We start from the raw sequence: 22,175 nt of genomic DNA on the forward strand, positions 1-22,175 counted from the left end.
TACTGAGACCCATTCGGAGTCTGGTATGCCGCAAGACTTTTCATCGACTATGGAACCTGCAGATGTCACTACCTTGGATGGGTCCGGAGCCGTTGAGCAGGCACCAGGTTCTGAGGCAGTTATTTGCTCAACCGATGTTCGACTCAAACCGGCAACTTCTTTTTTAACCAAAACTACCGAGTTTCTTAGGCCCAGAGTGTGCACTACACCTAGAAAACTGACGACCAAAATGCATGCACCTGCTCCCATGCCACAAAAACAAATGGTTAGAATGACTGAAGATTTTATTATGCTGATTAAGGGAAGTCAGCCTTCCCCTGCTAAGAGACAGAGTCCAGTCCCCTTCAGCTTATACAGACCAGGAGTCCGATGACTCTGAAATTTCTGATTATGAAGACATGCCCTTATCTGCTTATGAGGATTCAGATGCGGAGGAATCCATTCCCTCTGCCTCCCCTCCAGAGAATTTTTCTTTTGGTGAAACCTTGCATACCTTACGAGAGCATTTCCACTGGGAATGCCAAGACTATCCTCAGTCCAAAAAGAGACTTAGAGAATTTCTAGAGCTGCCTCAACACAGGCTCTTAGCAATACCCCCTGTCCTGGATGTTGTGGATTATATTTTTATAGATTCAGTCTTACTCCTGACACTTTACCTCCTGCCCCTAGGAAACCAGACAGGTACTACAGAGTACCTGACACTCACAAATTTATTTTCAAAAATCCTACTGCTGACCCAGAGATAATTTCCTAGGGCCCTAAAGGTATCAAGGCTACTACAGCCAAGAATCCCACCCCTTCGGACAAGGATTCCAGAGCTTTGGACAGATGGGGTAGGAACGTATATACCTCTGCAACTCTTGCTATTAGGGCATTGAATTGTCAGTTTCACATGCTGAAGTACCAGCAACATATTATGGAACTTATTAATTAAAAAGTGGCAACCTTTTCAGACTGTGCAGAAAATAAAGAATTGCAGGAGCTTATGCACTCTGCAAGCCAAGTCAGCAAGCATACTTTGCAGTGTGGCTTTGACGCCCTAGAAGCATCTTGCCAGGCAGCTGTCACCAGCTCTGTACTGAGAAGACATGCTTGGCTGAAGGAGCAGACCTTGCCAGACTATGTCAAATCAAGGTTACTAAACGCTCCTTTGGATAAGGACTGTTTGTTTGACACCAGAGCAGAAGAGGTTCTTAAAAAAATGGAAGAAAAAGCTAAGTCTATGCAGACTGTTAAAGAATTCTTACAAGTGCAACTCCCTAAATTCAGTAGGCATTGCCCTTCCAAACACTGGTCCTTTCCAGCCCCCTCCAGGCCTTTTCAAAGTAGACCCAGGGGAAACAGACCACCTAGACTTCAGTCTCAGGGTATGCAGAGATATAAGCAATGGAGTGCCTCCACCCCTAAAGTAGGGAGTGGTAAGCCACCTCTTTATGGAAAAAGCTCATAATGACTTTTTTACTCCACTCCCCAGCCCTGTCCAATTACTTGTGCCCTTAGGAGGAAAACTTGCCCTTCATGCAAAAAACTGGATGTCCATCACTCAGGACCGGTGGGTCCTCAACATTGTATCCCAGGGGTACAAATTTTATTTCCATTCACTGCCAACACCAAGCGGGTTTCCAGACCTTCCTCCAAACCAGTGGACAGAGGCTCAAAACCAAGTACTTTCCCTGCTCAATATCAGAGCTATTCAGCCGGTTCCAGTAGAACAAAGGGGTCAAGGATTCTACTCCAGACTCTTCCTGGTACCCAGGAAATAGGGATCTTAACACCCAATCCTGGATCTTTCCATTCTCAACACCTCCCTAGTGGTTCCAAAATTCAAAATGCTTACCCTGCAACAGCTTCTTCCTATGCTAGCCAAGGATGCCTGGTTAGTCACCCTAGACTTAAAAGAAGCCTATCTGCATATCCCCATAAGGGAATCATGCAAGAAGTATCTACAGTTCAGGGCAGGGTCTATGCATTATCAGTTCTCTGCACTTCCCTTTGGCTTATCTACTGCGCCCAGAGTATTCACAAAATGCTTGGCTCCAGACATTGCATACTGCAGGCAGAGAAATATCCAAATTTACCCGTACTTGGATGACTGCCTGATTCAGACAGACAGTCAGGAATTGCTGCTACAGTACTTGACATTTGTGAAAAACCTTCTCACTTCCTTGGGTTACACCATCAACGAAAAAAAAAAACTGGTACCCAGTCAAGATTGTATTCTTGGGAGCAAGCTTGAACACAACTTCCCAGATGGCATTCTTCACCTCAGAAAAACAAGTCTATCTGACAGACTACTTCAAACAAATGGCCACCAGAACCCAGCTATATGCAAGAAAAATACTGCAAGCCCTAGGGTTCATGGCCTCATGTATACTGCTGATTCCATATGCAAGACTGCATATGAGGAAACTCCAATGGTACTTAAAAGGTATTTGGTGCCAACATTCTCAGGACCTGGAAAAGGTCATTCCTATCATACCCTGTCTTAGGACAGGACAGAGTTCCTCTGGTGGGCAAAAGTGTGCAACCACAACAAGGGACTGACATTTACTCAACCCCAAGCCACCCATACCCTAACCACAGATGCATCAGACTATGCCTGGGGGGCACATATGGACGGAATACGTATTCAGGACCACTGGAGCCCAAGTCAAATTCATCTGCACATCAACCAAAAAGAGATGCTAGCTGTACAGAATGCACTGACAGCTTTCAGATCTCTAATCTTTCCAGGACAACTTCTAATAAAAACAGACAACACCACAGTTATGTGGCATATCAGCAAGCAAGGGGGAACCCATTCCTACCCACGCTGCAGGCTAGCCATGGCCCTGTGGAACACGGCCTTGGACATTCAAGTCCATCTGCAAGCTCAATTCCTGCCAGGCAAACAAAATTTACTGGCAGACGACTTAAGCAGAAATCTCCTAGACCCACATGAGTGGCAATTGGAGCACAGCACCTTCAACCTTCTGATCCAGAAATGGGGGACCCCAGAGGTGGATCTCTTTGCCACCCCCTACAACCACCAGCTCAGCAAATTCTGCACCAGGAATCCTCACAGCAGGGCCTGGAAAGTGGATGCCCTATCTTTTCAGTGGGTAAATCTATCAATATATGCCTTTCCCCCTCTGCCCCTCCTTTCAAGAGTATTACTCATGATAAAACAGGACAGACCGAGGACAATTCTGATTGCCCCGGACTGGCCATGCCAGCACTGGTACCGACTCCTGCATAGCCTGACATCGGTGCCACCATGGCACCTACACCAGAATCCAACCCTCCTCTCTCAGCAGGAGGGACAGATTCTACATCCACAACTGCAAATCTTGCAGCCTGGCTTATTCCTTGAATTCTCCCCCAGCGACCTTAAGCAAACAGGTGCTGGATGTCATACTTGAAGCCAGAAGACCCAGTACAAGAAAATCCTATGCTGATAAGTGGAAAAGGTTCTGCTCATGGATTCAATCTAAAGGAGAGGACACAACACTGCACACTTTGTCTCTTATCCTGGATTACTTAGCAGATCTACTCCACAAAGGCCTGTCCTTCTCCTTCGTTAAGATACATGCCTCAACCATTTCTGCTCATTACAACACTGAGCCACCTCTCTTCTCGCACCCTCTTATCAAACAGTTCCTGAGAGGGCAAACAACTTAAGGCCACCAAAGAGAGCACCCACCCCTGCTTGTGACTTTAACATTGTACTGGAAAAGCTCACGCCCCCCCCCCCCTTTGAACCTGCTGCATCAGCAAAGTTAAAATTCCTCCGTTGGAAAACAGCCTTGCTTCTAGCCATCACTTCAGCTAGAAGAGTGTCTGAGCTACAAGCACTGATGGCTGTGGAACCCTTCATTATTTTCCATGCTGACAGGGTTTCCCTCAGGACTAACCCTTCCTTTATGCCTAAAGTGGTGTTCAGTGTGGCACTCAATCAATCCATCCATTTGCCAACCTTCTTCCCTAATCCTCAAAATAAAAGGGGAAATGATCCTGCATTCCTTGGATGTATACAGACAGCTCAGATTCTACCTTGATAGGACTATGCCCTTCAGAAAATCTGACCAGCTACTAGTCAGCTTTGCAACAGGGGCAGAGAGCAAGGCCATTTCAAAACAAACTGTTTCCAAATGGATAGCACACTGCATCCGTTTCTGCTACAAGCACCATGGGAAACCAACCCCTCATGGGTCATAACACATTCCACTAGGGCAGCATCTACCTCTATAGCATTTCTCAGTGGAGTCCCTACCAGGGACAACCTGGAGACTGCTACCTGGAGTTCTCTACACACCTTCACCAAGCATTAACACCTGCCTGTCTTTTCCAAATCCAGGGCAGGATTTGCTACAGCAGTCTTGAAAAACATCTAACTCCTCTAGTGCACACTGCAGTGTTTAGGATAAACCATTTTTTTCATCTTACCGTTAAGCATCCGTGTGACTAGCACTTGCTTTAAAACCTGCTGGAAAGCACTAGGGAGTCTTAAACTGATACAAGCACTCAACTCCTTGTTAATAAGGAGAAATTAATCATAGGCACTAAACAGCCTATAATTGCAAGTACCTTGCTAAGGTAAAGAAAAACAGCTCTTGTACTTTACAAAAAAAAAAAAAGCACCAAACCAGGCATGTCCAAGGGTCAGCTTCCGGTGATTTCTCCTGTCCACCTGGTGAATCTGGTGGGTATACTGGAGCAATGCAGCAATTGCCTCATGTACACAGACAACCCTCTCCTCCTACCACCCAACACTACAACCTGCGAGAGATGCACTTACATAGCCAAACTGGAAGCAAAGCTGTCTCCACCCAAGTTTGTGCTAGACAGTCTAGAGGAGAAGGTTAACATCTGCACTACACCTCAAGCAATATATAGCTCTTCTAAACCCACACCACCAACACCCAGACATAGCAGCACTAAACCCACATATGTGGAGGCCCTTAACAGTAACCTGCCCAAGCAACAAGGACCTGCAAAACTGAAATGCAAACAAACACCAATCACAACCAAAGTGTCACATAGCTCAGAACACCCAGTGTGCCACCCAACAACAGGTGACTTTATAGTCAGATGCACTAATGTCCCACTCACCAAGATGAACAAGGAGAAAATTACAGTCAGCTGCCTGTCTGGTGCCAGGATCCGCCACATAATGCATGCACTCAAGTCACTCCACAACAAGTACAAATATGACTCTGCCATTGTCCATGTTGGAGTGAATGACTTGAGATGTACCTCCCTGGACTACATGAAAAGAGACATGGAAGAGCTCTCGGATCATGTGGCCCAGGCAGGTATGACCCTAACCCTCAGTAGCATCCTGCCTTTGTCCAGAATGATGCCACAGTATAAGGACAAAATAATTGACTTCAACAATTGTCTAATCTTCTGGTGTCATTCAAAGGGGATCCAGTATCTGTCTGCCTGGGACGACATGATCAACAGACCATGATGCTTTGCCAGAGATGGTCTGCACCTGTCACCCCTGGGATTCAGGTTAATGGCTAAGGCTCTTGCCACCCCTATAGTGCCTTTTTTAGGCAAAGTTCAAAGGACAAAACCACCACCGTAACAGGTACAAGCATGCAAAATCTGAAGGTAATGCTACTCAGTGCTAGAAGTCTAAACCTCAAAATGCACTCTTTCGAGGCACTCCTAAAAATGGAGAACATCAATATCTGTGCAGTAACTGAGACCTGGTTCAAGGCTTCAGAGAGCACCCCTGCAATACCAGGCTACAACTCATACCACACTTTTTGGCCACCAAACCAGGACAGAAATACTAAAGGTGGAGGAGTGTCCATAACACCAGGCTAGCTGCCCAGCACAATGCGTCTGAAATTCTCCAGGTGCAACTAACACTAGGTAAGACTGCAATTCAAATTGTAGCTTGCTACAGATTCCCCCACCATGCCCCAAGCTTCTCACTACACCTTTCTAAACATACTGGAAAATATTAAGATACAACCAAACACCCTAATACTGGGTGATTTCAACTGCCTGCCATTAACTGGGAAAACTACTCATTTAAGTAAATAGTGTGGGAAGAAATAGCCAAGGAATTGTTATGGCTAGGCTTGTATAGGCTCTAGGGCCAATAGCCTAGTACCAGCCTATGAACCTACCAACACCATTGCCCAACGGTTCTTGGAATTCATAAATTCTAACGCCCTGGATGCTCCAATATCCTAGACCTGGTCATTACCAACATGGGAAATCGATACTCCACACCTATGGTCACCCATCTCGTTGGTCAGGTCTGACCATAAACTAATCACCCTTGACATCCACATGCCACCCCCACCGCCCAGTAAGGAAACCTCCGTAAAAAAATTTCTCCAAAGCCAACTTCATGCTACTCAAGTCAGAAGTGACAAACTTCATGACACCCATGCAGATGAGAACTGAAAGTTCAACTGCTGAATCCTACACAAAGGCACTGTACAAGCACATCCACTCGTGCATGAATCATGCCATCCCAAATACAACCAAGATGCTATCCTCCAAAAAAAGGAAGCCAATCTGGTGGTCCCCTGCCATAAACAAACTTTACAACAAAAGGAAGAAACTGTTGCAGAAAAGAGGAAAATCCCAGGATGCAAAAAACTCCCTTACCAGCCTCACTAAGAAGCTGAGATCCCTCATAAAATCCTCCAAAGCTAGTTACGAAAATAAAATTGCCAAAGATTCCAAAGACAACCACAAGGCATTCTGTAGCTATTTCAAGAATCTAAATGGCAATGCTCAGATCTGCTCTGAGCTACAACAGCATGGCATTAAATATACTGATCCCAAGGATATTGCCAATAATCCTGGCAGATCGATTCAGTGCAAACTTCACCCCCCTCTCACCCCCTAAAGGGCCCATCTCAATACCGAAAGATTGATAAATTCTGGTAATAACGGCCACACAAGTAAAAAACGCACTCTCCAAAGCTAAGAATACAACATCCATGGGATCAGACGACATCCCAGGCTGTGTACTACATGAACTACAAAATGAACTGGCACCTCACCTAAGTGTCATGTTTGATCATAGCCTCATTGCTGGCTTCATGCCCACTGAGTGGCACACAGCTACAGTTATCCCACTCCACAAGGGAGGATCCACCTTGGATCCTGGGAACTACCGCCCCATCAGTCTGACAAGCCTGATCTGCAAGGCCATGGGACATATTATCCTGGAACTTATAAAAAAAGACATTGGCAATCTTCAAACACTGGACCCCACGCAGTTTGGGTTCGTGAAGGGCCGATCTTGTCTCCTGAACCTGATTGACTTCTTCAAATCAGTCTCCAGAGACATGGACAAGGGTAAGGTGGTACACACAGCCTATCTGGTCCTCGCCAGGGCCTTCAACATCATCCCCCACTCTGCAATCATAGATAAACTTACTAAGCTGGGCATTAATCCCTGCGTCACTCGATGAGTTGCCAACTAGCTTACTGGCAGAACCCACACTGTAAAAGTAGCTGACTCCAAATCCAGCTCCAGACAAGTAACACGTGGAGTACCTCAGGGTTCAGTCCTGGGTCCACTATTGTTTGGCATCTACTTCTCTGAAGTACAGGCCAACACTAAGGGACTCTGGCTAACAAAGTTTGCAGATTACTGCAAACTGGGAGCCATTATTGAATCCCCAAATGCTGTGGATATTCTACAAAAGGGCCTTACAGAAACAGATGCTTGGTGCCAGAGCCATGGGCTAAAGCTCAATGCCAAGAAATGTATAATTATCCCCTTTGGGAAAAAACATGTACCCGTGAATTACCACATAGGTGGCAGTACACTACACACCGAAAGTGTGATAAGAGACTTAGGGACTCAGATGAACAGTGGTCTCACCTTTGATAACCACATCGCCACAACAGTCAGGAAATCCTTCTGTGGCACACCTCATCACTAGGCTTTTCATCCAAAAAAAAAAGGAGGTCATTGTCCCACTGTACTCATCCCTCATTAGACCCATTATAGAATACAATGCCCCATTTGGTATGTACCTCTCAAGACATCTGCAACAACTGGAAAGGCCGCAGAAATACCTCACTAAAAGAATCACAGGCCTAAAGTAGATGCACTATGCTGACCGTCTAATATCGTCTACTCAGAGGCGATCTCTGTTTAACATACAAGGCCATGTCAAACCCAGAGCTGTTGGACATGCTACACTTAAAGAAATCCCAATCCCTCTGAGACACACACTCCAGCGATCTAAACCTTGTCATCACAATAAATAAAACATGCTAGGTTCCTGACCTAAAGACTCCCCAGACTCTGGAATAGAATGCCCATACATGTCAAGCAGAGTGCCTCTTTGGCCCTCTTCAAAAGGAACCTTGATGATTGGATGGGAGGTAGGAAATTCACCCCGTGGATCACGTCAGTCACCCTGCTAGACAAGGGTCCAGGGAAGTAAATACTGTGGGAAGAAATAGCCGGGGAATTGTTATGGCTAGGCTTGTACAGGTCCTAGGGCCGATAGCCTAGTACCAACCTATGAACCTATAACCCCGTTGGTTGTGCCTCAGTCATGATTGTAGTCTGGGACTGTTCAAATGATCAGTCCATTTTAGCAGACCAGTGTACTTAGGACAATTATAGACTCTGCTGCTGCAAGTGGCTGTAGAAGTTGATCCCCCTTTTACATCAGAACTGAGGAGTTTATTTACATTTTTCCCTCTTTCTGCCCATTACTAATCTTAACAACTTCATCCTGCAGATGCAGTTTGTTTACTTTCAGATAATTATACTGCCATATGGTGGTGTTAGACTTGACACACACACACACACACACACACACACACACACACACACACACACACACACACACACGATTCCTTCATTTTACTCTGTGAAAGCATTACTTTGATTACAAAATGTTACTGTTTGGGTTTTCTTTGGCACTTAAAGCCGTCTTCAAAATATTGACCATTTTACTAAAGGATATCTTTAGTATGCTGCCCGATGCATTCTGTCTTAATGGCTCCTTCCAAGATTTCCCCTGGTAATATCCCTAGGGCTTTCCCTAAAGTGTAAGAATTCATCCCTGACTGCTGCGGAGAGGATAGCCTTTGTAGGCATCGAGTTTGGATTTGTCATTGTTAGTCATTCCTTCTCTTAAAAAGGCTGGGAGAAGTCTGTGTTTTGGAAGACTGGTTGAGGCCTAACAGAGGATGCAGAGCTGGATTAATCTGCTTCTGCTGGATTCAGTACCGCCACACCATTAATGGTGCTGTTTCCATGCCTGATGCAAGTGTTGCAACAGATTGTCAGTGACTGCATTGTCGTAGCATGCTCATTGATAATGTTCTAGTGTCGGGCCATTGTTTTGTGGCCCTGCAGTGATGGCCAATCCACCTTGACCATTTAATGGACATTCCCAATTCACTACAGATTCTGAAAGTAGATGCTTCACTGACAGGGTGGGGAGGTCACTTAGGTCGTATGTGCCATTAGGAAGTGGAAGAAGATGCCATGAGGAATCCAGGATTTGTTCCTGTTAAAAGAGTTCTGAACTGCTGAGAGAGCGAGAGAGATCTACTGAGAGTCACAGTAACCCAGCGGTATTTCAAAGGTACTGGCTACGAATGTGTTGTTAGCACTACAACTTTTGTTTAAGAGGAACCTGCATTTTTCTTTAAGTTCTTTAATATAATAAATAGGACTGTTTTTCTGAGATTGGTGTGTCTGCTGCCTTTAATGTTTGCAGTGGACATTTTTGATGCACTTTGTTTACGCCAGTGGCCTAAGACTGTACCTATTACTGCCAGCATAAGGCCATCTGCATATACATTTGTACAGAGATTTCATAAAATTCAGATGGGATCATTTTAAATTCTTCTTTCGGATTTTTCCCAGTTAGGGGTCACCACAGCGGATCACCTGTCTGCTCATGATTGGCAGTAGAGTTTTACGGTGTCGAGATGCCAGCCCGGCACCCAACCTTCCATGGAAGGCACACACATGCACGCACTCATGCCTAGGGCCAATCTAGAATGTCCAAGCCACCTACAGTGTGTTTTTGAGATGTGGGAAGAAACCAGGGCACCCTCAGGGAGAACATGCAGACTCTGCACAGAAGGTACCCCAGCCAAGGATTGAACTGCAGAACTTCTTGCTGTGAGGTGACAACGCTAACTGCTGCACCACCGTGGCCGCCCTAAATGGGACCATTGTAAAATTTGGAGAAACATAGCTTTTAACATATTTCAAAAGGAAAGGGCAAGATGTAGCACTCATATACTAGCAAATGGCTGCTGATCCCCTCCCTGAATTACATTCCTGCAGCCAAGGAGCTGTAATCATTTTGTAGCAGATTGAAGGATCACAGAGACCTCACCAGTACACCTTGTATGTTTTTCAAAGTTTCAGTATGAGGTGCTCATTCAGAAGATCCAAAAAGGACTACAGCTTTAGGTAAAAAAAAAAAAAACATCTCAGTTCCTGAAAATTTATTTTTCTGCAAGTTATCATGTGTGGCCTGGCTATTAGTGTCTGCAACTGGGAAGTAAACTTCTTTTTATCTCCTTATAAATATTGTGCAGTATGACTTTGCTAAGATTTTGAATGGCACAGCTTTCTGGTAATGCCAATTGTTCTTATATACGTCAGTAAACCGTAGTTGAGTATTCCATTCCTAGAGTGATGAACTACTTTTGAAGTCAAATAACAGCTGGTGTTTGAAGACGTTTGTATCAACAGTTCTGAATAAATGTGAACTCAACATGTACAGTCTCTTGGTTATTTTTTTATTGAATCCCTCTGTTTCCAGACATAAATCAGAATTTTACAGCGACAACTTTTCTCAGTATCATAATGCTTTATATAGTAGTATCCCTGGACCAAGCTGTTTCTGTCCTTGTATGACCTTCTTTTCACTTGACCTCATCTTGAACTCCCGCTGTCATTTTAGAGTTCATGTATCCATCCATCCATAACCCCTTTTTCACCATTTTTAGACATGGGATTGGGGTGTCACTTCAACATTGACAATCATCTAGAACCAGTTTTACACCGCTGGGTGGCTAACTCTTCCTAGAGCGTACTCATGATCTCCCCTAATCTTAGTGTACATTTTGCAGAGTTATAAAATACTGGTACTGTGTAGTAACACCTGTTCATGTTTGGGTATGACATTTTGCAGCATTATAAAATGCCAGTATTCTGTAGTAACACTTATTCATGCTTGGGTATGACATTTTGCAGCATTATAAAATGCGGGTATTCTGTAGTAACAGTTATTCATGCTTGGGTATGACATTTTGCAGCATTATAAAATACTGATAGTCTATAGTAACACTTATTCATGCTTGGGTATTACATTTTACAGCATTATAAAATACTGGTACTCTGTAGTAACACTTATTCATGCTTGGATATGAGTTATATTAGGATTTACTCATGGTTAGCTTGCAAACTGAATTCTGAGCATCATCCTTATACCCAGGGCATGCTAACCATGAACAAGTCATAACATAACTCATCACCAAACCTGGATTATTGCTTTAGTGTTCCATGTTTTTGTTCTGCCTACTCTTTTTATTTGACATTTGTTTACTGGGAAAGTCCGACTGGGTATGGACCCATTTTCAGCAGAGGCCCATGGAGAAAAGCTCCAGGAAAAAGTTACAATGAATACAACATCAGATTAATAGTAAAGACACTTACTGAACAAAGAAAAAAAAACAAACATTTGTAGATATCATACAACAATTTTTTAGCAGATCATAACACACTATATATGAGCTGTCAGTTAGTATATCTAGTATACTTGATCTAGTTGGAGTATCTTAGAGAGGGGATAGTCCGAGATGTGGGTGAAGTGGTTAAAGAAGAACAATAGGGAAAGAAAAACTTAGTGGAAGTGTGTGCGATAAAGATGTGAAAGCCTAAACAGTCACTAGTGGTGGTGGTAAAGGATTGGAGAAGTGAGGAAAAGTCGGTGTAAGGCTATGGAATGCCGACCATAGATTGAGACTCTGCATTTGGTTTAGTTATACTTAATTTTTAGTTTAATTAATTTAGTTATAGCAAAGGCCTTCCTGTGTCCTGAGATGTTAAGATTTAATAATCCACCAGAAATTGCGGATTCCAAGGATGCAAAGGATGATTTTAGTGCTAGATTTTAAAGTCTTGTTCAAGAAATTATTGCTATAAAAGCTATACTCATCACTGAAATTTCTGATTTGTTTGTGCATGTGAGACAGAAGACATTTTAACTTCCTTATATTATTTTTATTCTGTGTAATGTTATTGTAGGTCCCACCTTAACACCTTGTTTGCTCTGTTAACAGCAGTGTTTGTGATAGATGATTAGTTTTGTGAATGAAATGGTACTAATTGCCTATTCAGAACCTACCTGTTTATGTGGCTGGGTATAGCTGGGTAATATGTGCCTAGATCTGCCAGGTTAAATGACATTATCTGTGGCTTAATCTCAGCAATACCCACTGATTAGCAGTGATTTTTCTTACCACACAAAGGTTAATTTAAAAACAGTTTTTGTTTCTTTTAAGTAAGCTTCATGTATGGCAGCATTGCCTTCCACTACATATCCGTCTGGAAGGTGTCAGATGTAGCCCTGCTGTTAGTGTCTGTAACTGGGAAGTACATGCAGATGTGGTTTACTGTTCACACACATGCCAACTGGGTGCATATTTTGCTGGTGTTCAAATCTTTTAATTTTTGATTATGTTGCAATAATTATACTAAGTTTCTGTTTCTTTTACAGGACTTCACATAACTTTGATTTATTTATTTGTTTCTTTGTTTATTTATTTATTTTTTTAGAAAAGCTTGCATTTTTTTCCTGTCATGACCATTGTGCTGATGGTGGCAAGTTTGAATTTCTTTGGAACAGTGTGGTGCATCTCTCTCTCTCTCTGTCTGTTTTCCAAATGGTATTGCAGTTGCATCACCAAAGTAGGGAGCTTTATAGACATCTGAATAACTGATTTGTTGCCAGATACTGCATTCATCTTACTCAGCAATGTGTGTGTGTGTCTGTGTGAGCACACATGCAGACACACACATGTATATATAATTTGTGAAAACATTTAGTCACCATTCAGAGTTCCTCTAGTGGCACAAGTAGCAGGGAAAGAATTCTAGTTCAGATTCCAGTAATAGTATCCTATCGCTCCAAATGTTCTTGACCACAGCACCCCACCTCAACTCTAGCAGTCAGTTATCATTTTTGAATTACCTACCCACTTTCCGCGTCCCTCTTTACAGGAACAAGTAGCATATCAGAAGTATTTCCGGGCAGGTTTTTCCACTTGCTTGTACCCCAGAAGTGCTTCACGTTGTTGAGGTGTCTGTCAGAATGCTGACACTTGGGGATGCCTGTCGGACTGTGCATGGCTTTCTCATAGTCTTCTTTCTTCAGGAAATATGGTGAGCCATCAGCTTCTTGCTCTTTTTTTAATCCTTGCCAGCTGTCTCATACCTGGGATGCTGTGCAAACTTGGATTGCCGGAAAGGCAGCAAACTGGCTTCTTTAGTGGCCCTTTTATTGTTACTCTCTCTGCTTTATCCACATCGTTATTCTTTAACTTAGTCTAACCTTTCTTTTCCTGCTTTGTAATATATATCTGTAAGCTATTACTGTTTTGTTTAATAGATTTGTCTTTCTGTTGTATCTTGACCTTTGTGGTGTGCATATTTCTCTATCTCTTTTTTCTCTATTTTTTCTTTAGAGTTCTGTAATTTCTTATCCTTCTTGAATAATTATATACTTTTCCTGATTGAGAGTGTCTTGGCAATTATTAGAAAACACATTCTGTGAGAGTGTTTTGGCAATTATTAGAAAACATATTCTGTGCATGTGCGTTTGCATTTGTCTCTGTTGCTCACGTGCATTATTTCATGTTCAAGTGTGTGTATTGTGTCTATCTTGCTGTATATTACTATAAATAATGCATGTACCATTTATATATGAATGCCGTTTTATCTCATCTCTCCTCCCTGTCTGCTTCTGTTATGAGGAATGCCAGATTTCTGTCTTCCTTCAGGGTTTCTAGATTTCCGCAGTTTAGAACAGCAGCAGTTTATCATGCTAATCAGTATTCTGTTACTTATTCTACAGTGATACAAAAATGTGATTAATGTGTCATATAGGCTTGCATCCTCATGTAAAGCTGCACAGCATCAGAATTAAATGTGCATAGAGAGACAGTGTGATCTTCTTTGCTAACTTCTACATTTTAGATATTTTTTTCTTTTGGGGGGGTGAGGGTAAATAGCTGACCCATACTTACGATCTGGTCTGATTTAAAACTTGGCATGTTGTACACCTAGGCCTTTTAACAATCTCCTGCCAAAGGAAACAATTGGCTTACGAAGTCATTGCTGGAACTGTACATTATGCAGATGAGGATGTTATTTGCATAACCCTAATTAGGTAATTACAAATCATTTTGCTATGAGATGAAGCGTGTGCGCAGACATGAAGGTTTGCTAATTCATTACTTTCAGGCCATGCTTATTTAAGTAATTTGCTACACTAACTACTTAACTTGAGTAATAAAGGATTTTTTGACTCTGCTGCATTGCCGCTGCACACTTCTCACAGAAGCTAGCTGAGAAAAGCATGAGGATTAGTTTGTGCCCTGTTAGAGTAATAACATAGTCAGTGTCAAACGTCAGACTCTTTCATCCATGATTGCCTTGGCTCAGACACAAACAAGCTGCTGAACCTTATTAGAAATAACAGGAAATGATGGCTTTAAAGTTGAAGTGGATTAGTTATTAGCTCATTACTGAGTAATTCAGTTATTCCCATTACTGTCGCATTAAAATGCCACTGAAAATCATATGCATGTGGGCTGTAAGAGCCCTTTTTCCTTGCCAAAGAAAAATGCAAAGGTTTTCCATACCGAGTCTGGTATTTCAATCTTTGACTTCAGTTAAGATATTTGGCATGAGTACTGAGTATACTTGTCAAACTTTGCTACAGAATTTTGCTCTGTTTCATAATAAAGTGTACTTTTGTGACAAGGCACCAAAGACTGCAGTGACTAAATAACATCATGTACTATATTTACAAATCTCTTACCCCTCAGAAAATGCACATTATACAATAAATGGTCATACATTTTCAAAAACATGCACTCTGATTGGACACCCAATCAGCTTGCCAGTAGTAAATTGAACATATCCAAATAGAAACAAATCTGGCCGCTAAACTGTTGTACATGGCCAGACTGGTTGTACTTCTGGCGATGTACCCTGTTTGAATTTTATAGAACGTCACTATTTTCCTTATATTTTTCCTCTGTCTCTTGTAAAACTTGATTTTGTGGTAAATCACCAAGCATTAACTGTCACCAAATGATACCACACAACTTTCATACTTTGTTGTTCAGAAAATACATGTAGATACAAAATGTCTTCCAGTAATAAATTTTAAAGTGAATTGGGGTAATATTGAAAAACTCTCCATAATGACTCCAGCCATTTCTCCCCACAACTAATTTAATATTCAAAAACATGCAATCTGATTGATGATCATTCTCATTGTAAAATGAGCATGTCCCAAAAGAAATAAAGTTAAACGACATTCAGCACACTGCTAAGTGTACAATTTTAACTGTTTAAAAAGTCTCACGCCAATACATTTCTGCTTGGAGCAGAATAATACAAAGTCATTAAAAAACAAAACCAAAAACCTCTAGGCTCAGTTTCCAAAGCATCTGTTCCAAGTTGCCTCTCATTATTTATTGACTTCATCCTCAGTGACTTACTAGAAAAGCATTTCTTTTAGGAAGAATAGACCAACAATATGAGGCAAACATCTGGACATGTGTGCAAACATTTTTAACATGTGAGATCTATGCTACACAGACCATGACCATGAACATGCCCATGTAGACTCCTAAATACTTACCAAAAAAAATGGTCGAAACAGTAATGTGCTGTGCAGCTGTTTGTAGACCTAAGGGCATGTATGGTACAGCACATACATGCCCAGATTTCCAGAAACCAATGGAAGAGCGCCAAAGTTTATTTATACAATAGAAAAGTTAAGATTTTTGTATTTAAATAATGTTATTGTATTATAGCAGGCATCCACTCCTGTGTGTGGGTAATACAAGTTTTACCCATTGTTGGGTTACTTTAATCAGATGCTTCACCCTCGTGATCAAACGAATCCAGCTTTGGGTAGATCCTGTATTGCCACATCCAGTTGTGGATAATTGCTAAATTAGGACATATTGTCTTTATAAATGACACGACTAATACTTAGGAAGTATTTCTCATTTAGGAACTTTGTCCACAAGTATTTTTCATGTAGCACTGGCTGAAACCTCCTAACAAGCACCACTTCTATGAGAACTCAGTAGGTCTGGCATGGAGTGCACTTTATCATAATTTATCTCTTCACTTTGTGCCTTTCAGTGCGGTGCTTAAGGTATTCTCCAAGTGAATGATATCATGACACTAACTTATCTCATAGCAGAGATGAGAGTGCACTACAGTGTCATATGAGAAATGTTTCTGTAACTGAAGCAAAAGTGTAAAGCTGTTACTTTTTACAGGAAAGACAGATGATGATGTGACACACATTGAGACAAAATCTCACTGATAGTTCTTGTGGTGGTGGTGAGTGGACAGTGGTTTCACTCTGTTGCTATAAATGAGTTAGAAATAAAGTTCTGCTGCGGCAATTATTTCAAAATTCCTTTTTTAGATAGTATATACTTGTCTTTTTAAATTATTTGTAACAGTAATGCAGTCTAGTACTTAATATGGAGGCTACTGTCCAGATACCAGTATTACAGATCTTTAACTGAGAACTAATCTGACCTTTGTACTAAAAGTAACCCCAACCAGTCTAATCTCCCACACTTTTTCCTGATTTTTTAATGAGAGAATACAAACTGAATTGCCTAGATGTTCACAGGCAGTTTCTTCATATGCTGAACTAAAGATTATAGATAAGTTAATCAGCTTATTTCTCTGCCTCTCTCTTTCATTTACTTCAAGCAGGTGCCAGAAGACATGTAAGGTCACTTTGTCCAGATGGTAACACGATTGCATACCTTTGTTATGTCTCTTGCAATAAAACTCTGACAGGTAAACCAACGGTGGGTCTATATTAGTTCGCCACAATGCAATTGCAGTGAACACTAGATCTTTGACCCTCATTCAGTGAAAATCGTTTCAGCAATTCACTAAATTTACTGAGGGCAAGTAAATTCTTGCCCTACAGCACAACGGACAGACAGCTACGCAAACTGAGTCCACCCAGGTGGGGGGCTTTGCCCTCCACCCCCCCCAACTATACATACCAACTCAGAGATTGTACTACAGTGGAGAAAAGGGTATAGGTGTGCTGTAGGGCAAGTATTTACTTACCCTATGTAAATTCAGTGAATTTCTGAACGATTCTCACTGAATGAGGGTCGACGACCTGGTGTTCGCTGCAATTGCATTGCGCCGAACTGATATAAACCCCCAAGGGCTTATTCTGTGAGACCCATGCCTACTTCACTAACCTTCTCAGTACTTCTTCTGTGGACAACATGAGATACACTACACACTTTAGAAGGCATTTTAAGCTAGGTGTAATTTCAGAGTCCATATTTTCCTACAGAGCTACTATCATCATAGGAAATACTCTGTCATGATTCCACCCAAGATATTTAGCTGGTGGCTGTGTCCTGTTGTTTGAGGCAGGTGTACTGGATCATGAAAGATACAAAAAATTGCGTGCTTACCATGGCATTAAATTATCGTAATCCATGTTTGTCCACTTCAACAAACACTGCCACTGTCCTCCTGTTGTTGATGATTGTACCCCTTTGCATGGACCTAGTCGAGTGTACCTGCGGCTTTTATGCAGTATGCCAGGAGTTTGATGTAGTTAGCAGATATCTTTAAACTGTTGGGCAAAGTCATTCTGAAAAGAATGCATAGTGCACTATGGGAGTGAAGGGAAGAATTTGAGCTTTGGAAAAGTCCTTTGGCCATTGAAGAAATGTCAACTACAACATTAGTTTTTACATACTGCAAGAATTACACTGTCCATTATTGAAAATTATTAATTTAGACGTGCACAGAGTTCAGCCTGAGCAAAGAGAACACGACCAAGTAAGATTAATCCATTTATCTCTTCACATAATGAGGGCAGCCAGATCCTGACATTCTTCTGTATGAAACTTGAACTTTTAACTCCCTTGCGCAAAGTACCCTTTTCTAGCACTCTGGAGGGGATTTGCCATATGAAAAATGAGCTTTTCTCTGCCTTTAAGGTAAAGTTGTGTAGCACTGCATATCAGACCTGGTGCTGGTATTTCTTGACAACAGTGACTTGGTTGCCATCTGTCTTGCTTACTAAGAAGGCTGCATTTTTCTGCTTTAGCCTTTAATATAGAGTGACACTAGCAGTTTAATTACACCAGTATGTCCCCTTTTACTAACACCTTGGGACAGTCAGTCCTTCCCTTATAACCTCACACAACTTTAATTGTCTTTCATGCCTTTGTCATTGATATTGCAAGACCAAGTCATTTTGCCGATGGTATGTATGGTGATCCAAGAGACTTGCAAGAACTTTGTGGTGTACTGCAACTTACTTCGTGTTTTGATAATGCACAAATACTGAGTTCTAGTAATGTGTAGGTTAACTGACATTTTTTAGAATGTGAAGTTCAGAGGTAAATACTAGATAACTGCCCTTGTGGGTCATTTTAAGCCTAGCCAATTTCCCATTCAGAGGTGAGAATCAATCCCTGTACTTTGTGTCTGTGGGGGTAAACACCTTAACTGTTATACAAAACCCTAACACTGACAGATCGAATAAAAACCTAACAAGACATCTTTCACTGACAGTAGATTTTGCTCTTTTCTCCGATGCTATGCAAACTTGGAGTAAGTTTACATAAGATTGGGGGCTGCAGGGGAACTTGCCCCCTGGAAAACAAATTGCCATATTTGTTTTGGCAGTTTTGCTTTTTCAGTCTGTCGGCATTGGCTGTAGTAGATGTCAATCAGCATGATTCCCAGAGTTCCTATTCCTTCTTATGTAGGCAGGGTACAGTGGTACCGTACGTGTGGTTCTTTTCTTTTGATCTTCATAAATTCTAAGTCTGTTTTGAACACAAGGCTTGTCAGTGGTACTGGTAAAAAAACATTTATTTTAGTTCTGAGCATTATATTTAGTCACGCTGAACATGTATATGTAGTTATTTTTAAATATGGTCCACTGTTGCCTTATAAAGCATTGTATTCTTTGCATGTAATTGCCTACATTTTAGATACCATTCTGCAAATTTGCATGATAGTCCTTGTCATTTAAATATTTACTCATGTAAGACATTTTAAATTGGTGTCTTGATCTCACTGTTTCAGAGCATGAGGAATCGTTTGAGTTCATCATTGTGTCGTTAACAGGACAGATGTGGCACTTTGAAGCATCAACCTATGAAGAGAGGGAATTATGGGTCCAAGCCATTGAAAGCCAAATTTTTGCTAGCCTACAGTCGTGTGAAAGCAGTAAAAACAAGGTACATGATGTTGAACTTGAAGCTAAATGTTCAGTCTATGTCATGTTCACAGTGACTGCTATTTTCTGTCACCAGTGACTCCCCTTACAGAGCTTGTTTATATGTTTATCCATTTGATGGTGAAGTAATCATGTAGAACTCACCAGCAATGCCCTTTCATCATGGAGTACAGATGCTTTTATGTGCTTTGGTTTAATGAGAACCAAAAGCGACAACACTGAGAAGAAGTTGTCCCCAGGAATTGCACACAGCAAGCTGAAATATTTTATTAGTAAAGAAACAGTAATTAACAAAGCTTGCTGTGTACAGTTCCTGGTGACAGCACCTTCCCTGTGTGGTTTCTTTTCATTCTGAGTTCTTGGCACACATATTTGACTTTCTGTTCTCTTTTGGTTTAGTGTAACATTATTTTCTTCTTGTTTATAATTCCTTTTAATTCCATTTCAGTAGCTTCACACCCCCAGAATTATTCTGTTATATTTCAGCTGCTCAGGTCTTGTAACTTGTGTTCTTCATCTCTTAGGATGGTAAGACAGTCCTTCATATATCTAGTAGTTCATAAACCATAGCAGACTTCCACCAGTCAGTAACTTTTTAAATGTTATTTCTTATATATATATATATATATATATATATATATATATATATATATATATTTATATATACTCATGAAGTTGACTGAACTGTGCATTGTGTTTTAAGTGTGTGGGCTTGGCATGTGTCCCTCTGTTTCTCTGCACATAGTAAAAACATGGGTGGGTACTGGCATTTCTTTGTCTTCCTATCTAAAATACTTTCGGACATTGTACTAAATGTGAGTTTATTGCATGATGTCACCAGATTTCTTTGGGGAGATCCAAAATCTGGCCCAGTGTTGCTTGTTGTTGTTACTGATGTTTCCCAGTGTGCATAGTTTGCAAGACACAAAGTTTGGATGAAATTTATTTTTGAGAACTTCAGCATTAGGCATTGTCAGTGACTGAACTGCTAGTGTACTCACCTTTAATTCTGGAACATCAGAAAACTGTGGGTTCTATTCCCACACCAGGTGCTTCAATTCATTTTCCAAAATTGACACTGCATTGCAACATAATGGGGAGGAGGGGGTGCAGTCCTGAGCATGCCCCCCTTCAGAGCAAACAGCAAGGTGGCATGTTCATTTACTGGAACATTGAGATGTTGTGGATTTAGTATATTTTGATCCGTCACCACACATAGCTCATGGATAACCGTGGTAGCATTTACTAAAATCTCAAGTAACTTTTCCATTTTTGGATGTCAGCAGAAGCAACTGTGGTGCAGACAGAGGTAGAGGCCAGTAATAAAACCCATTTTCTCTGCTACAGGAAACTTGTTCCCAGCATAGATACCCATATGGACACATTGCTTGCACCAGTCTTTGCAACAGCTCCTTTTATGTGCCACGAGAATCTCCTTCAGTAGAAAAGTCATATATTGGAAGAAGGGTGTGGTGGCAGGAGAAAGTGTAGTTAGGCAGCATAGGATGGTGCTTTGTAGGTTGACATTGGTGATCAAGAACAGGAGGATGAGTGTGAGGTTAGCACCAAGGATCAAGTGGTGGAAATTGAAAAATGGTAATTGTGAAGTGATGTTCAGGGAAGAGTTAAGACAGGCACTGGATGACAGTGAAGAGTTACCGAATAGCTGGGTAACTGCAGCAGAGCTAGTAAGAGAGATGGCTAGAAAGGTGCTTGGTGTGACATCTGGAAAGAGGAAGGAGGACAAGGAGACCTGGTGGTGGAATGAAGAAGTACAGGAGAGTATACAGAGAAAGAGGTTGGCGAAGAAGAAGTGGGATTGTCAGAGAGATGAAGAAAGTAGACAAGAGTATAAGGAGATGAGGTGCATGGCAAAGAGAGAGGTGGCTAAGGATAAGGCGTATGACAAGTTGTATAAAAGGCTGGACACTAAGGAGGGAGAAAAGGACCTGTACCGATTGGCTAGACAGAAGGACCTAGCTAGTAAAGATGTGCAGCAGGTAAGGGTGATGAAAGATAATGAGGGAAACGTACTCACAAGCGAGGAGAGTGTGTTGAGCAGATGGAAAGAGTACTTTGGGGACTGATGAATGAATAGAATGAGAGGGAGAGAAGGTTGGATGATGTGCGGATAGTGAATCATGAAGTACAGTGGATTAGCAAGAAGGAAGTAAGGATAGCTATGAAGAGGATGAAGAACGGAAAGGCTGTTGGTCCAGATGACATACCTGTGGAAGCATGGAGGGGTTTAGGTGAAATGGCAGTGGAGTTTTTAACTAGATTGTTTAATGAAATCTTGGAAAGTGAGAGGATGCCTGAGGAATGGAGAAAAAGTATTTTGGTACCGATTTTTAAGAATAAGGGTGATGTGTAGAGCTGTAGTAACTACAGAGGGATTAAACTGATCAGTCACAGCATGAAGTTATGGGAAGGAGTAGTGGAAGCTAGGTTAAGAAGGGAGGTGATGATTAGTGATCAGCAGTATGGTTTCATGCCAGGAAAGAGCACTACAGATGCGATGTTTGCTTTGAGAGTGTTGATGGAGAAGTACAGAGAATGTCAGAAGGAGTTGCATTGTGTCTTTGTGGATTTAGAGAAAGCATATGACAGGGTGCCTAGAGAGGAGTTGTGGTATTGTATGAGGAAGTTGGGAGTATCAGAGAAGTA

The 22,175-nt window shown here is 41.6% G+C and overlaps 1 protein-coding gene across 2 annotated transcripts in view; it reads left to right on the forward strand.

Moving 5' to 3' along the window:
* Positions 1-22,175, forward strand: part of AGAP3 (ArfGAP with GTPase domain, ankyrin repeat and PH domain 3) — a 2,466,462-nt gene that overhangs the window by 2,150,517 nt on the left and 293,770 nt on the right. For both annotated transcript variants that reach the window (XM_044067593.1, XM_044067592.1), the window contains exon 14: positions 19,355-19,509. In XM_044067593.1, coding sequence (XP_043923528.1) covers positions 19,355-19,509 — 155 coding nt within the window. The remainder of the gene's footprint in view (positions 1-19,354; positions 19,510-22,175) is intronic.

This window comes from Protopterus annectens, chromosome 3.part1 (genome assembly GCF_019279795.1).
Source record: "Protopterus annectens isolate FY-2018-M chromosome 3.part1, PAN1.0, whole genome shotgun sequence".
NCBI classification, from domain to species: domain Eukaryota; kingdom Metazoa; phylum Chordata; order Ceratodontiformes; family Protopteridae; genus Protopterus; species Protopterus annectens.